Genomic DNA, 18300 nt, shown 5'->3' with positions numbered 1-18300 from the left:
AATTGTACAACTATTTTGATGTCACAATTTACAATATTCTCACTCTTACATTTGAACCTCAATATAATGTGAGTTAAGGAGGACATGGTATATATTTTTTCAATTTTGCAGATGAGAAAAATGAGCATGGCATCTTGAATCAGATATACTTGATTTCAAATTCTGGCTTTATAACTTACCATCAATATGCATTCCCATGCATTCTTCAGTATTTTTTTAAATAAAATTGTTTTGAACAATTAAATTAAATAGGGGAGGTAAAGCTGTTAGTACAGTCTAACAGATTAAGAAATGGTAGTTATTTTGTTTTAAATTTAAAGCGAACATTTTCTCACTCTGTCAAGTTGAATGCTAAATCTCAATCATTGAGGTATTTTAGAATTTTTGTATACTAGACAGTGTATTCATAAATATTCATGCAATTTAACTTTTAAACCCTGAGCTGAATGTTTTGGCACATATTCTATTCCCTATGTAATGACAAAGACATGCGAGTCCCAGTCATTAAGTGGAGTTAGGTGAGGCAGAAAGGAGAAATGACACTGATAAATAATTCCAGGCCATTTCTGTGAACCACAGAGGTTTACATCAAGCTGATTAATATTTTCATAATTCAGAATAGATTAATTTATTGTGGGTTGCCACCTCCAGCTCTTTTATAAATCAAATTATTAAAATTGTATTTAATAAATCATTTTCATTTTCTAAAAATATGTAAAAAATTTAGCTGTCATATTAACATATATTGTGAGTCCACAAATGAAGATTTTTTGAACTCTAACTCTCATAATACAGAGAGAGATTTCATATATTGAAATACAGACAGCCTTTGAAAACATTTGTACATCATTATTAGATAATAAGTTTAAGGCAGGTGTCATATTTTCATCTTTATCAATCTGATCAATTTTGTCCAAATATTGGTCAAAAGAAGAATCTGAGTCTATAATCTTATTCCTGTCTCCTTCCCTGTCAAAGTTTTAGTTTAGTTTCTTTAGAGACCTCTGTTGGAGGTACATATTTCTTGTTAACAACCTTCTTTCATCTATATATTTTCTTCTCTCACATTTTATGATTATAGTTTTCATATTATCTTTAAAATTATAAGCAGATTATTCAGAATGATTTTGTAATCAAGTAAGTTAATTATTCATACTTGACCCTAACTAGAAGCAAATCTATAAACTAAAAATGCTATTAAATAATTGATTTCCTGTCTTGTTTTAAGCAACCTGTTCAAACTGTGATTGTTAATTTTGCTGGAAATTTCAATTTAATCTCCTCTAAGATAGCATGAAGTTATTTTACTAGTTTCTTCTCTCCCCATCATGTTTTTAAAACAATTTTCTAAATGTATTATTGATGAACTTTACCTATCTATCTATCCATCTATCCCTTCCCTTCCTCAGGATTTAACTCATTTCTCATCTCCACCCTTCTGCTTATCTGTTGTGGACTAAATTGTGTCTTTCTAAAATTCATATGATGTCATATGATGTCCTAACCCCCAATGTGATTGTGGCCATACATAGGACACTTATGAGGTAATTAGTTAAATTAAGTCATTAGGGTAGGACCCTAATCCCACAGGACTTCTGTCTTTATCAAAAGAGGAAAAGATACAGGTTCTCTCTCCATGTACATACAAAAAAGGGGACATATGAAGACACAGAGAGCAGATCATCATCTACAAGGCAGAAAGAGAGGTCTCCCAGAGACCAACCTGTTGGCAACTATATATCAGACCGCCAGCCTCCAGAATGGTATGGAAATAAGTGTGCCTGTTGTTTAATCCACCCAGTCTGTGGTATCTTGTTATAGCAACCTGAGCAGTCTCAACCTAAGCAACCAATTTCTACCACCCTTTCAGATTTCTGTGTAAATATTACCTTTTCCAAAGCCCTTTCTATCACATCCATTTTCATCAACACCACATTACTAGACTTGCTGCATTTTTATATGTTCTATCTAATACTGTTTTGGATTTCTGTCACCTGTGACTGATTTAGAAGCTTCTTCAGTTTAGAGACTGTTTCCCACCAATTAAACATCCTTAAGACCTATCACAGGGAGTGGTGAATGTTAGGCTACAAGAAATATTTGTTGAAGTGCATTTTTGGAGACATATCAGTACCTGGAAGGCTAGCTATCATAAAGTTGTCAAACAATTGCACATGTTCAATTTAACTTCAATTGAAATTCTAAAGACATTTTTTATGTGATAAAATCATGGGGTTCTTCCCTCCAGTGAAGTAAAATAGCTACCAATGATAGTATTAATTATATTATGCTATATCAACTCAATATACGTTTAAGTGGCCTCTAAAAATAATGATTATGAACTCTGTGTAGCATTGTGGAAACATTATAATAAAATGTATGTGAATTGCATGTAACATAATAGAAACATTATGATAAAATGCAAAAGACAGGAGGTGAAATTGCTCATGAACTATGATTCCAAGTGTTAACAGATTGAAACATGAGAATATTTAGAGAATAATAGTTATAACATGGTGTCAATATGAATATTTTCTCCATTTTCCAAATTTCTGTGTTGTTTTCTATTTTCACCATTAAAATATTAAATTTACTTAAAAACGCAAGGAAACATGTGAGTAGCATAGAAAATACGTATTAGAAGAATATGTGTTAAAAAGGTGAAATAGCATGGCAGCTGGACTCGTGGGCATGGGCAAACTGGATGGGGTTAAATCTCATATTTAATGCTTACTAGCTTGATGATCTTGAAGAAGTGATTTGCATGCTCTGAGACTTCATCTCCTTGTCCTTTGAATGAGAAATGATATTAACATAATGCCCACCAAAGAACTAAGACTGCTGGAGTATCAGGAGTGCTCTTAAATGCCAGCTAATAATTTCCAATACAGTGTAATCTCTGTGAGGCTAGGGACCTGTGAATTCACTACTATAGATTAGTGCCTGGCATTTGGTAATTTTATAATACAACTTTACTTATAGATAAATGAATAAAAGGGTGAATGTAATGAAGCTAATAGAAAAGACTTCATAGAAAGTCTAGGAATTTTGAAGAAAAGAAGAGCAGGACTTTATATACATATACGTGCATATCTATCTATAATTTCATTAAATGCCTGATGTCTAAGCAGATAACTAAATAAACAAACACTTTTTGCTTCCTGAAGAGAATTAATCCAATTTTCCTTTAAGTTGTTTCCTGAGTAAGATAGTTTTTTTCATAAACTGCTTTAACCCATAGCTTGTGATAATTTACTGTGTCTCTGTTCAGAATGATTTCCTTGTGATAGGTTAACTCAGGTTCTAGTAGAATCAGCCATGGTAAATATGTAAAATAAAATTACTGTAAGAAAGATTAATAACATTGGTAAGATCATTTAATATTTTTGGAAGAGAAAAAAAGCAGAAACTGCCTAAAATTTAGAATGCCCCTAGGAACAAGCTGCATTCCCTGCTTTCAAAATCCTTCTTGCTACTTCTGCTCAGTGATGGCACTGAAATTCATTGATGCCTCTGCACACAGTTTTCTTTTTTCAACCTCAGGTCATATCACATTTACAGTTTACTGTCTTAAAAACACATCTGGAATGCACCCAGTGTATTGATCATCTCTCATATTTAAATTGAAAAATATAATGGACTTGGAAGGGAATAAACCAAGTGGTGGCCAGCTTTCTCTATCACTTTTTCTGTGTGTAGCACAGCAGATATATCTAAACATTTTCAGGATAAAAGGAGATTCAAGTGAGCCACTCAGTGATGTCATAATAAACTTCCTCCCCACGCACACATAGGAGTGTAACACTGACTTACATGTGTTCCAGGAGATAAACCACTCACCCATTCTTTAGGAAATAATTATGAATGGAGTAAGTCAAAGTGTGTCTCCCTGTCCCCTCTCCAGCCCTTATTAATATATTCATACATCTATTGATTCAAAAGGTTAGTCATTCAAATATATATACTATGTATTCATCACAAATTTTCTCTATACTAAAGGCCTGTGGAATTTTTGCATTCCAAGAACTTACATTCTAACTGGGAGAGAGACACTGTAAATGAAAAAAATAAGTAAAGTAATTTCAGAATGCAAAAAATAAAAAAGTAAAGAAGAAATAAGGGGGCAGAGGTATAGAGTGAGGATGTTTTCATGGCTATTTTAGAGCTAGTGTTCTGAATGTCTTCTCTTAGGGAGTTACATTTCAAGCTGGGGTGTGACAAATGGACACTCAGCCACAACAGGATATTGGGAGAAGACTTAATTTCAGGCTTAATTTCCAAGGAGGATAGTGGCTTGAGGTTTCCAAAGAATTGAAGAAGAAAGGGAAGGAAGGAAGAGGGAGAGAGAGAGAGAAAGAGAGAAAAAGATGAGAAAATGTTAGTGGGATTGAAGAAAACCATGACAAGTTTTATGGGGTGGATGTGAAGGAATAATATGGGCTCAATTTGGCCATGAAAAAGTCTTAGGTATTCTTCTAATTTCAATTGATCTTCAGTGGAGCATTTTCTCTAAGGCAGTGATATTATCTATTAGATAATTTCTTAAAAAATTTACACACACACACACACACACACTACTCCAACATCTTTTGTCTTATGAAAAAGTTGTCTAGACACAGAGATAGGACACCATGTACTGAAAGATGTCCAAAGGAATCAATGTGAGAACTGAATTGTGAAAGCTTTGAGTTCCAGTCCAGTTGAACAAGAGGAAAAAAGCACTTTTTAAGTATTTAAGTATTGGTGAATCAACTTTACACTAACATTTTTTAAACCCTTGATTTTGTCAAAAAACATAAATATCAGCAAGATGCAACTGAAATTTTTTGACATCCCTAAAATTTTAAACAGTCTAGACTTGTTTGCTTAAAGGTTGAGCAAAGGTTGAGAGGTTGACTTCTCAAGTATCTGCATATATTTTATTTTCTACAAATATAAAAATTGTATAACAGAAACAGAATAGAAAGTGTTTCCTCAAAAATATGTTGGTGTATATTTGTAAAATATCTACCATTTATTGGACTATTACACTGTTCTGCACATATTTTAATTTTTCAAAAATTCAGATTTGAGGAGGAGGTTAGAGTTCAGTGGTAGAGTGCATGCCTAGCATGCACGAGGTCCTACGTTCAATCCCGGACCTCCATTATACAAACAAACAAACAGACCAAATTACCTTGGCCCCCACTCACCTCAAAAAAAGATTGTGTTAAAAAAATCTTCAAAATTTACATTGACACTAACAGGGAACTATTATCATGTTCAATTTCCTGTTGAAGAAAATGAGTTTCAGGGAGGCTTCCCCAGCTCATTTCAGATGGCAAATGTCAGGGTAGGACTAGATCTGAGCTCAGGTCCACCGAATTATTCTGCTGTCCCACACAGTTTAAACCATGGCTTCTTTCAAAGCATGCTTGAGTATTCAGCAGTAGAATGTGGGTTTCTTTTACTGTGTGGCTTACTCTGAAAACAGTAAAAGCACATAAAATTATGAAAAAGAGGAAAGAAAACATATACATTGCTTTTTTGCAATTTTTTTAAACTACTCTATATCATTCTCCTCCTCATCCTCTTTTCTATTGTCCTTTCTTACTTAATGGCTTCAAACTTTCTTATGTCCCTTCTTCATGTCCTTTTTTGTACTGTGCTTTCTTTGTGGCATAAGCCTTTATTCTTAGATCTACAGTCTTATAGTACATTTGTGAATATATCTTATCTTTTTAAGAGAAAAATATGTAATATATATATGATCATAGAATAGCAAACTTTATACGACTCCTAAATCTATAATTTTATACAAATATTTTTGTCATTTTTAAGCTTATAAGCAAAATCTCCATGTGAATAGTATGTTTGCAAATACACAGACACCAAATATAAAATGATATAATTTGGAATTTTTATATATTAAAAGCTATGGAAATAAGCCAGAAGCAAAGTGCTTATAATTGTTGTCATGGCAGAGAGAAAGTTATGTAGTTTACATAGCCTCAGAGCATCTGTTATCTGAATATGAACCAAAAACCCTCTTTAAAAGATCCTGGGCACATTAATGGAATCATGATTTCCCCTAAAAGTAAATAAACCTATAGATTAATATTACAGGAAACTGTGTAAGAGGATATAGTAAAATATTTATTCAATGTTATTTAAAAAAATACTACTTCTGTTCTACCACGTGAAGACATCCAAGTATCAAGAATTTGAGTGGAAAGAACAAAGGAAGAAAAAGAAATAAGTAGAAAAAAGGCTTGAAGTCAATTTTCCTAGAAGCAGTACATTTTTCCTGGGCTTGGCACTTTATAAAATACAATTGTCTATGCCTGCTCTTCAAATAGAATCATTTATAAACATTGTGCAAATCTATATTATAAATTTCATAGCTCCTGCCAAAATTAAGGATATTTTCTTACTTTGAAAAACACCTCATTTAATTGTTTTAACTGCAAAATTAATGAAATTCAGAACATCTAAGAAAAATTACAAAACAAATGACTAACATATTTTATAGCACCTCCTATTCAAGAGATGGATTCTGCATCTCAGTTCTGTGAATCTGGGCTTGTCTATGACTTTCTTTGACCCAGAGAACCTGACAGAAGTAATGGTTATCTTTTTAAGTTGCTAAGTTTCCAGGTGTTTCTTTCATTCAACACAAAATAACTGATACAACACTGACCAACATGAATTGGACAAAATTATTTCAATAAATTTTCCCTGACAAATTAAATATCAAGTGATCTCTAGATATTAAGTTCACTATTCATGCCCCCTGTCAGAATGTGGCTTTCTTCACCTGTCTAGAAATTCTAGAGACCCTGAGCTGTGGTTGCTTCTTTCTTAGAAAGGATGGATGAGAGTGGACTAGCCTGCTTATTGGCCTTGTCCTCTGTCAGCCACATCTGAAAGTAGCTGCTCATCTAAAGGTGGGATTCTGCACTGTTCCTATTTATTATTTTCTCCAGAGCAGAAACTGTGGACCTATGGTTACATGTGATCACAATCCATGGAAGGACACATCACCATGGTCTTTTAAATAGATATAAAATGTCAACAGTCCTTGCTTATTAACACATACAGGTCCTTAATAAAGGCTTAGGTAAAGATTGATCTTTGAGCTTCAAAAATGAAACAAAGAGCTATTGGAGGTCATCAATGAGAGGATATGACTTCAGCTGAATCATGAGCTGGACCCAACAATCAGAGCTCCTCAACCCCTCCCCTGCCCTTTCCATGTACCTTCTGACCACCTTTCCCACAGCTGGAGCTGTTTTCAAGGACACAGCCTTGAGAGAGCAATGTATGATGCAGACCATCTGGAAAGTACATGTGACTGAATCCAGTAAAGGCCTCCAAATAAACTTTTAAGATTCTGGTGGGCAGGTTCAGAAGTCTATTTGTCCCACAGCCACCCAAGACAAAACTCATATGTAACTTCCCATGCTTATTAAACCTGCCACCTACCAGTCTGGAGTGGTTTACCTCTTTCTTCAGGCTCTCTTTACCCTCCATGCATGGGGTCAGTTTTTAAACCAACAAAAGCAGCTTCATTTCTCTAATGTGGCTATTAGCAGAAACCATAGATTGAATAAAGCACATCTGGTTACTACCTCCATCTACCTTAGAGGGTGGAGGAAGAGGGTAAAGGATAAAGGGCTCCTGACTTGAGTCCATGATGTTTTTAGAGAGGAGATTGCTCACTGCTTGGTAGTGAGTTCTTGAGTGCAGTATCTCAGCTTTACTACTTCAGACAAAGGCAGTGATTTTCGTAGGGAATGGGTGACAGCTGCGGCACTGATTCCACCAGGTATCCAAGGAAGAGAGGCTGAAGGATTATGCTTTTAAGTGGCCAGGTGGGTTGCTCAGAGTTTTTTATTTATTTATTTATTTTTTTAAGCAGTAGGTCTCCACCTGGAGTAATTCTTCCCTGGGACATTTGGTAAGATCTGCAAAGATTTTTGATTGTCATACTAGGAGTGCAATGCTATTGCGATCTCATCTAAGATGCTGCTAAATGTCATAAAATATACAAGTCAGCATCCCTCCTCACTCCCCCCTACCACAGACACACACACAAGCACAATCCCGTCCAAAATGGCAATAATGCCAAAGTCCAGAGACCCTGGTCTAGAGGAGCCAGGCCTTCCTTCCCAGATCAGGAGCACACAGGTAGTTTTTGCTCTCAGTCTTTCAAATTGTGTAATTAAATCCCAATGACACTTCTATAATTGAAACAGAATGGTTGTGCTTAAATTTAAACTACTCTATTATAACGAAATAATGTTATCCTATTTAAAATTTACAGGGAACAGATTTCAAATGATTTAGGGAAGAATCTGTTATTCAAAGGGAAATAATAGGCCCAGGTCCCCAGTGTGGGATTCCATGAAACAATTTACATAATACATTTACCATTTACTAAATGGTATTATTTATTATTATTATACAATTTTAGTTTTATAAAGAAGCTTTCATGTACCTTGTTATTAACAATAGCCCCAAATCACTGCTTAAAAAACTCATCTGTTACCGAAGTTGTAAATGAATCATTTCCTTGTGATGTCAGGGATCTTGGGGCCCATAAAAGGAATTTTTTTAGTGTCTATCAGAGTACACTACAAAACAGATATCATTAAGCATATGAAAAGCAATATAATGCCCTTGCTTTTTGAGAAGACTTAGAAGAAAACACTTATTTAATCAGATCCTCACACTGAACATTATACAAAGAAATGTGCAGCTTAATTAGGATTAAATTTAAGCCTTGTTTAAGTTGTAATTTAAATTATGCTTTTATGTTAACTTTTTTAAAAATCTATTTATGTGTATTTCTGAAATTTATTTGGATGGATATTTAGTTATATCATATTTACTCCTCTCATTCTTTCTAAAATAGAATCTAAAATAGATTGAGGGTTGTTTATCATCTGAAAGTTAACACTCAAACTATAGATGATTTTTAGCTCCTTACGCCGTTCATTTTTCCCTCCATTGGGAACTGGCCAAATGCTGTAGTTATTTAGAAGTCTTTTCCATTGTCTCCTGGAGAGAGTGACAAGAAACAGAAATGGGATAGGAGAAATTAGCCTAATGCATTGACTTTAGAAGAAATAAATGTGAAAGCTGTTATTGTAGAGTTTTGCAGTTGGATAACTATTGTATAAAGTGACAGAAAACCAATTTTTATAGAAGTTTTATACCATTAAATGTATATTTAATTTTTTTTTGAAATTCTTGTTTTTCCCTTTGTTACTTACAGATCAAAATTTATAATGAGTGCTTTTTGTTATTTTTTCTTCTCCATGAAAGTCATTTTGATAATTAGTCAGTTTATTACTGTGTTCCTTAAGTTATTTCTGCTTCTTCATTACCTTGATTACATTATCTTATACAGTGACCCAAAAAACTGCTGTTACCCCTTTTATTTACTGATTGATAAGGCAGTGAAAATAGTTAGCAGAAATTTTGTAAAAACTGAAGTGTGTCATGCATGTGGAAGAATTTAATTTTATTTTTCTTGAATCTATATCCTGACATTGATGTTGTCATTCAAAACTGCTTTAAGCATTGCTTTCTAAATTCTTACATTTATTCAACAAATATTGAATACATATAACACATCAGAATGTCCTTAGACAAAGGGATATAATGATTAAAACAAAATATGCCTGCCTCCACAAAACTTGCATTATAGCATCCTCTATCCTTCTGATTATGGTGTTTCTCTTTCTCAATCTATGCATTCATCTTTTTAACAAATATTTATGGTGTTCTTATGTGCTTGGCTTTGTTCTACATGTTTGGTACATAATGGTGAGATGATTACTATCTTCGTGGTTTTTAAATTAGAATGGGGAAATGAATATTATATAATAAAGGCAGACATGAATACAAAATAATGACATTTTACGTACTAAGAAAGAGACAAGTGCTTTGTAAGAAAACAATCTGGGTAGCAGATTCTTGTATAGAATATGCAGCCCAATATTGTCCTTAAAGAAGTAAATCAACCTGAGAGCTGAGTGAAGAGAAGGAAATAGCCATGCCCAAGAATTCAAATTCATGTTTTTCTGATAGAATATCATTACATTTAAGTACTGAGATGGGTAAAAGTCACAGTCTTCAGTACACCAGAGTCCAGTGCAACTGAAATTCAGTGAATAAAAGGAGAGAAAGATATTAGAAGATGCTGGGTGGTGGCCCTGATGCTGAAGATCAAGAAGGTGTTTTTTGGAAATATAATTATCAGGAATTGGTGATTTTTTGTATGTGAGGACTAAGGAATACAGAAATATCAAGGATGGCCCCTAAAATCTGAGCTTAAGCAGCAAAATAGGGGACATATTTTATGGAAGGAGTGAGATGAGTTTGCAAAATGTGTTAGAGACACCCTTTCTGGCACTAAAGCAGAGATGTCAGGTGGAAAGCTGAGTATAGGTCAAACTTCAGAGGAGGTGATCAGATTGAAGTTAGAGGTATAATGAGAGATATCTTGGGCTGCAATTATAAGTCATAAAAACAGGTTCCCCAAAGAGTGTCTAGAGAAGATACTTCCAGTATAGATTCAATAGTAAGGTTTGAGAAGAGGAATAAAATCTGGGAGCATGCACTAGGAAATGGAGATACAGAAAAAATAGAACAAAGCTTTGACTTCTAGGCGATTAAGGTCAAGCTGAAGAGATATACAAGTATCTGAATAGTTATATGATAAAGGTATGTACTAGCTACTAATGGAGCACAATGGAGGAAACATTTAATTCTACTGAGGGTAATTCAGAGGAGTTACAGAAGGATAATATGGAGCAATTCTGAAAAATCTTCAAAATAAATAACAAGCTAATAGGACACAGGGAAGAACATTCTGAGCAAAGGATTTGAGATTAAAAAATTCAAAGCATTTGAACAATTGTAAATAGTTCAGCTTAATTACACGGTTATAGCTTGTTTCACAATTCAAGATTTAGGTTAACCTTCACTGATGTACCTTTCCACCTGCATTTTATATTCCTGTAGTAATTAACAAATCATATTGCTTTTGCCCTCTCATTGTCTCCATTAATATTTTCTCTCCTGGCTTGTCTTTAATCTGCACACTAAAAAGAGGAGCGTAATTCCTTTTTATAAGCAAATGCTCATGCAGTTCTATGCAAAGAGCAGATGGCCTACAAATGTATCATTTTCTAAACAACTGTATTCTTGTCCCTTTGTCCTTGGTGGAGATGGAGGTAAAACTTTTAATTAGTGTGAAAACCAAAATAACTGCATCCAGAATATTACAACATATCATTCTATCCTATGTGTGATGCCCTGATGTAAATAAAACAATTCAGTGATCTGAAATTAACCTGTAATTAAAGTGTTGAGAATCAATCAGTACAATTTAAGTTTCATTAAATTCAAACACACTCAAAATTGAATCAATTTATTAAGCTTACTTATTTCCCAGCCCCCAACAGACACAATAATACCAACATGTAACAAGTTCACATATAAACAGCTTCACTATTCCACTTACAGAAGTGAGACTACAACTTCCCAAGTAGAATAAGGTACACTCTAAATGCAAATTAAAAGCAAGACAAGACACTCTAAATTGGAGATCTGCTTGCTGTTGGTGAGAATGCCTTGAAGTATTGTTTTTGATCTATATGCAAAAGTATAGGGACACACACTTGTCAAAAGAGAATACAAAGTTCAATCTAACTGATCCATATTGTGCAGATTTTCCCTTCATTCAGTGCAAATTTAAAATGTATAAATTATTTTGATCAGAATTCAGCAATAAAATCTTAACTCTAAAACAGAAACAACAGAAGTGTCTTGTTCACACAATGCCTCTGTGTCTTTGAAAAAAGAAAACTACCTGGAAGCAATCGTCTCTGTACCTCTCTGCCAATTTTGATTAACAGATTCCCTCTTCTTGACTTGGAGCAACTCTCTTAGAATCATAAATTGTGAAAATGAATTGCACATTAAAGGTTCTGGCACCCGAGGACCTTGAGTTTTCCAAATTATGTTTTTCAAGACATTTAACTAAATGCAACTATTGTGTAAGGAGACGGTAGTTGTCAATATGAACACTTCAATAGAGTAGAAGTAGTCATGTTGAATTTTTTGCATTCAATTATTCATTCTATTTTATGTGATAACAAATAATCTATGAATTATTTGTTAAATATCACAATTAAATTTGTCAGATTTTTTTTTTGGTAAAACCACTACCAAAAACAGCAATGACTAAACATGCTTTTATAAGGATCAATCAACCAATGCAGTTTAACACATGATCCATTAGAACCTCTCTTTTCAAAGCCTGGAGTTCTTTGACAGGTGGAAAAAATGTACATACTGTATACATTACAGAAGAGATCTTACAAAATTCTATCAATAAATATCCACAAAACTATTGCATGTCACTGCTAAAATTCAGTTTCACTATTCTGTTGAAAAAATTCCATTGGTTACATATCTCATTTAAGTGTTGGAAAGAATACTCCATGACTTCTAAGAAATGATGGACAATCTGAATTAAATAGCTAACTAACTTAAAATCAAAACTATAAGTTACATATTTGATAAAAGTAATATATATGTGTGCTTATCACACTAATATAATGTAGAATAAGATGGCTATAATTGTGGGAGACTAGATCTACAGAGGTAGTAAAATGGTCCTGCTAGCTAGTAAATCTGATTATTAAAATCAGGAAGGAATAAGAAGAAAGTAGGGAAGAGAGGGAGAGAGGAAGATGAGAGGGAGTGAAAGAGAAAAAGGAGGGAAGGAAGGAAGGAAGGATTTGTAGTCAAACTGTTACATATCAGGCCCTAAAATAAATTCTTTCCTTAATTCCATGAATTCACTTATTATACAATATTAACAAATTACTTAAAGAATGAATCAAAACCATATAAGATATTATTTCTCATGTAATGGAAAAAATAATACGATGAAGCAAATTAAATCTAATAGTGTTAAAATATTCAAAGACTTTCTAATGATAAAAACTTTAAATATAAAGTATTCTACTTCAAAAATGCTTTCAGAGATGTTATCAATGGTGAGAGGATGTATATATCATATATAGTTTTCTGTTTATGAATTTGATTATATTATAGCAATGGAACAGTGTAATATTAAATTTAAAAAATGCATATCAATTGAAGATATAAATTAACCTCAAATTTGGGTTGTAAATAATTTTATATTTAGCTTTCAGTTTTCTTTATGTTTTTATATAATTTTAGGAAAATAATTATCATACATAAATGTACAGATCTGAGTCTTTATCTAATATGTCTCAATCTCAAGAGTTCTAAAACCCCTCAATTTCCTTCTTTCCTTTCTTCTTTTCTCCCTTCTTTCCTATTCCTTTATTGGTAATTTGGGGTATAAAAGTTAATTGTTGGCAATATTTTATCAGAACTTATAATGTGAATGAAGGATGAAAAATATATACATATATACACACACACATATAGTGATGATCCAACTTGGAATAAATATTTCCATATTTCTATGAAAAATTGTGAATGAATTTAACGATAGTATGTTATTCCTTAACATTTTTCATAATATACAGTATATGTACTTACAACTTTATACTGTGAACTTAATTGTTTAATATCTACCTTCATGCATGGAAGAGTTTTTATGTTATTATAAAGCATACTTTAATAATGTGATAAAGGAGAATGACATGGTGTTAAGAAATTATGTTAATGTAATGGGCTTTATGAATTCACAAATTAGCTGAGCACTGAGAGTGATTGGAATTAGATAGGCAAATCTCTTGAGGGGAGTAGGGCATTGATGTGTAAAAGATTATTTCTGAGAGTGAGAATAGCATGTGTATGGCCCTGTAGCATGAGGGAACATAGTAAGTACGAGGATTGTAAGACATATATCTATGGTAATGATCATGAAGGTGAACAAGGAGTGATTTGAGGCAACTAACAATGGTAAGGCCAAATATATAACAGTCAGCATATTGCAGCAGGCTGTCCGGCGAGCCGGCCCTCCGCCCGCGCCGCGGGGTGGGCTAGCGCCCCGCGGGGGTCTCGGGCTCCCAGCCCACTGCCCCGCCTCCCCGCCACCCGCTAGGCGTCGTCCGGGGACGCCCCTCGCCGAGAGAGACCCTCAATCACAAGTCACCCCGCCCTCCCCACCCTCCTCGCCGTGCCACGCAACCCGGCCCCGGAACCGCCCTCCCGATCTCCCTGCAGTACCCCTCGACCCTCGCCGGGAAGAAGTGACTCCAGCAGCCGTGGCGGCTCTTTGGGCCCAAGGGGCGGGCGCGGCAGCCATTGGCGGAGGCCGCTGCCTCCGGCTGTCAATCCCGCGGCCCGGCCCCGCCCCACCGGCGGAGCGTGGCAGGACGCAGGGCCGCGGGGGCTGTCGGGACGGCTCCAAGATGGCCGCGCGCTTGGGGTCCGCACCTGCTGGCGGCCTCGAGCCCCGTTAACTGCCACCGCTGCTGACCGGAGCCGCCAGTCGTCCTGGCGACTCCGTGGGCTGTCCCCGCGGGGCGGGAGGCCGCCATGGCGACCCTGGAAAAGCTGGCGAAGGCCTTCGAGTCCCTCAAGTCCTTCCAGCGGCCGCCGCCTCAGCCCCCTCAGCCGGCACCGCAGCCGCCGCCGCCTCACCCGGTACCGCCGCCGCCGCCGCTTCAGCCCCCTCAGCCGGTACCGCCGCCGCCTCAGCCCCCTCAGCCGGCACCGCAGCCGCCGCCGCTTCAGCCCCCTCAGCCGGTACCGCAGCCACCGCCGCCGCCGCCTCAGCCGGTACCGCCGCCGCCTCAGCCCCCTCAGCTGGCACCGCAGCCGCCGCCGCCTCAGACGGCACCGCAGCCTCAACCGCCGCCGCCGCCGCCGCCTCAGCCCCCTCAGCCTTCACCGCAGCCGCCGCCGCTTCAGCCCCCTCAGCCGGTACCGCCGCCGCTTCAGCCCCCTCAGCCAGCACCGCAGCCTCAACCGCCGCCGCCGCCGCCGCCGCCTCAGCCCCCTCAGCCGGCACCGCAGCCTCAACCGCCGCCGCCGCCGCCGCCTCAGCCCCCTCAGCCGGCACCGCAGCCGCCGCCGCCGCCGCCGCCTCAGCCGGCACCGCAGCCTCAACCACCACCGCCGCCGCCGCCTCAGCCGGTACCGCAGCCGCCTCAGCCCCCTCAGCCGGCACCGCAGCCGCCGCCGCCGCCGCCGCCTCAGCCAGCACCGCAGCCGCCGTCGCCTCAGCCGGCACCGCAGCCGCCGCCGCCTCAGGCCCCTCAGCCTGTACCGCCGCCGCCTCAGCCCCCTCAGCCGGTACCGCCGCCGCCGCCGCCTCAGCCCCCTCAGCCGGCACCGCAGCCTCAACCGCCACCGCCGCCCGTCCACCGTGGGTCAGGAGCCGCTGCACAGACGGTGAGTCCCTGCGGGTCCCTCCCCAGCCCTGCGCGGGTATCCGTCCCTCCCTCGGCCTCCCCCGAAGGCCCCGAGGCGGTCCGGGCCCCAGGCCTCTGCTTTCCCGGCTGCGAAACTCGGGAAGGAATGGGGCTGTGTTGTGATCCGAGGCCGCGCGTCCCGTTCGGCTTCCTCTGGGCCACTCCCCACCCCTCTCCTTCTCCGGGCCAGGTGTAACATTTTGTCTTCCCTTTTCAACTGAGGGTTTAAAACAGTGTTTCAGATAACTGTCAAAATGCTATGCATGCAAAACCCTAGGTTAACTTAAGGGAAGGAGTAGGAGAGAAGAGGGGAAGGAGCGAAGTTCACTGGTCACTTCTGTGGGGGTGGGTTAGATGGTCACAGTGGTGAACGCTTAACTGCTACATGGCCCCGTGCGCTTACCAGCATAGTCGTTACTGTTACTAACCCCGGACAGCACTGGTGTTAAGGAGGCATGACCACGGACCGTGTGCTCATTGAGCTTAATTTTACACAAACTAAGATTTCCACAGAATCAAGAAAGGCAGTAAACGCCAGCTGCAGAGGACAGCTTGTGCAGGGTTGGGGAACAGCATGGCATGATCAGAACTTTAGTTTGACTGGCTTGAAATGTAGAGGGAAAGGGAAACTTCACACTGATGAATCAGAGAGGAGATAGCTGTTTTTATTAAACTAAAATGGTTAAATGAGCCTTGTTGGTTAATGATTTGCCTTAGCAATGTGAATTTGGATTCTGCAAGTATTTTATAAGTTCTGTAAGAAGCTTGTTTTAAAATTTCAAAACTCTTAAGATATTAGAAGTTCAGTTTTATTTTATAAGAATTTTTTAAAAAGTGTTTATTTAACTCAATTAGAACTGAGTTCCTTTAACATAGACTTTATTATCTCATGTATTAATACCCTCTAGAGGTACACAATGAAAAATGTGATTTATAAACAGACACATACAGACACAAGGAAAACAGTATGTAGCTTCAGTAACAGTTTAAGAGAAAAGTCAGAAACTAATTTTCCCTGGTCAAAATATCAAAAACAGCACCTGGGGCTTATATCCTTTAATTGATTTGAGCTCTAAATGGACAAATACACAATTTTTTTTTTTTAAATTGCTAAGAACAAGATTCTTTTTCACGTTGAATAATGATTTTGAAGTTTAAATAAGTACCAACAATAGAGTTATGAGGGAGGAAAAATATAAAATACTGATTTTTTTTTTTAATCTCACCGTAAGGTGCATTCTTAAACACATAGGAGAGAACTGTCATGATTTGCGCAACTCGCTTGCAAATAGTTCAACAGTATTAACGATTGAATTTAGATGGTGGGCATATGGGAATTTATCATCCTATTAAACAGTTTTTTGTACTTCTGAGACTTAGAATAAAACATTGGAAGGAACCTGTTAGACATAATGCTCTATGTGAAGTAATTTGTTCCCTTTGTGAAATTCTAGGAAGGTTAAAATGCATGTTCATAACATCAAGAAAATCACAAGCATTTACGATGTAATCAGAACTACCTGAGGATCTGTGAAACTTGGTGAGTTGGTGGATTTTTTAAAATGTCTTAAAACATTTTGTTTTTACAAAGATTACAGGAGTAAGAGAAGATAAATTTTAATCAACTCTTAATATTTTTTTCCTGGTTGATGTGATATAATTAAATGTGGGGAAAAAAGGTAAATTCTAAAAGGAGACACTACCTTGATGGTTTTCTATGGAGGAAACTCAAGCAGGAGGAAGTTTAATTTAAAAACATGAATTACTGCTCTTTATAATACATTCTAAGTTGTCATTCTTTTGATTGCCTTCCTTTCCAAACAGGTGTGTTATTCTGGGAGATCATCAGGACTTCTGGGTATTTGGAGGTACTGACCTAACCAGTGGAACTGCTGATTTATAAGAAGTTGTCCAGAATTTTGGAAAACTGATTAGTAGAGGTAAATAATGTTTCCTTGGCAAGTGATGACAGAAAGTGACTTGAGTGAATTTTCCTTTGTTTTTAGGCAGATGTACCTAACCATGTATGTTAACAATGATTACAGGCTGGAGACCGAGAAGAACTACCATTTTTGCCAGCTGGGATGCAGAAAAAATTGGACTTCTGGGTTCCACAAATGGGCTGAGGTAACTAAGACAGAAAACGTATCTTCTTGGTCAACATGTATCTCAGGGTAATCACAGATGTGTTCCATTACCTGATATTGTTTTAATTTGGATAAATACTCAAGAAAATTTAAGAAATAGAGTTTGCTTTTGCTTTTACATCAGTTTGGTAAAACAGAACAACCTCTTAATTACTAAGTACAAACCAAGTTTTTCATTATTTTTAAAATATTTTAGTTTCTATTTGTATTTGTTTTGTGATAAGTAAGTAAAATCTGTAAGCTCAGAAAATAGTCAAACCTAGGAAGCTGCTTCTGACAAGTGAATTAGCTTATTGAAAATCTGATATAGATCCTTGGCATTAATTTTCAAGTTTTTACAGTTTTCTTGGATTTCTTCTATCTAGGAAAACAACATGCTCTTTTAAGATGACTATACTCTGATTATAGTCTCTCCTTTATGGATTCCATACTAAATTGTAAGCATAGGTATATTTTACCATTTACAAAAGTGCCTGATTGGGAAGTATAATACAATGATTTTGTAAATTGAATTACTCTAAAATTTCAAGGATTTATTTTTAATTCAATTATGATTAATTTTCATTTGTCACTGGCTCTTAATGCTTTATTTTAAAGTGTCTTTCATAGGCCCCCTTCTTTCATCTTCTTCCCTTAAGCTCTCTGTCCAGTAACTCTAAGTTCTTACATGTTCATGGTAGGCTTGTGTGTTTTTTTTAAAGGCAGGTGCACCAAAAAGCACTTTCCTGTGACTATCC

General features: G+C 37.3%; 1 protein-coding gene across 1 annotated transcript; it reads left to right on the top strand.

The window, feature by feature from the left end:
• The first annotated feature begins 10412 nt into the window (after positions 1-10412).
• Positions 10413-17212, top strand: LOC141577253 (uncharacterized). Its single transcript, XM_074361413.1, has 3 exons — positions 10413-10468; positions 14149-15396; positions 16871-17212. Exons 1-3 carry the CDS (start codon positions 10413-10415, stop codon positions 16938-16940), a joined length of 1374 nt encoding a protein of 457 aa, XP_074217514.1. The 3' UTR covers positions 16941-17212.
• Positions 17213-18300: the final 1088 nt, after the last annotated feature.

Source organism: Camelus bactrianus, chromosome 3, assembly GCF_048773025.1.
Source record: "Camelus bactrianus isolate YW-2024 breed Bactrian camel chromosome 3, ASM4877302v1, whole genome shotgun sequence".
NCBI classification, from domain to species: domain Eukaryota; kingdom Metazoa; phylum Chordata; class Mammalia; order Artiodactyla; family Camelidae; genus Camelus; species Camelus bactrianus.
The sequence above is the reverse complement of the archived record's forward strand: the minus strand, read 5'-3'. Positions and strand labels throughout refer to the sequence as shown.

Excerpts from the sequence above, each read along its gene's own strand:
- LOC141577253 (XM_074361413.1), top strand. The coding sequence starts at position 10,413 with ATGTCAGGTGGAAAGCTGAGTATAGGTCAAACTTCAGAGGAGGTGATC. Across the intron at positions 10,469-14,148 it reads GAGGAGGTGATCAGATTGAA|TCACCCCGCCCTCCCCACCC; the intron begins GTTAGAGGTATA and ends CTCAATCACAAG. Across the intron at positions 15,397-16,870 it reads CAGGAGCCGCTGCACAGACG|GAAGGTTAAAATGCATGTTC; the intron begins GTGAGTCCCTGC and ends GTGAAATTCTAG.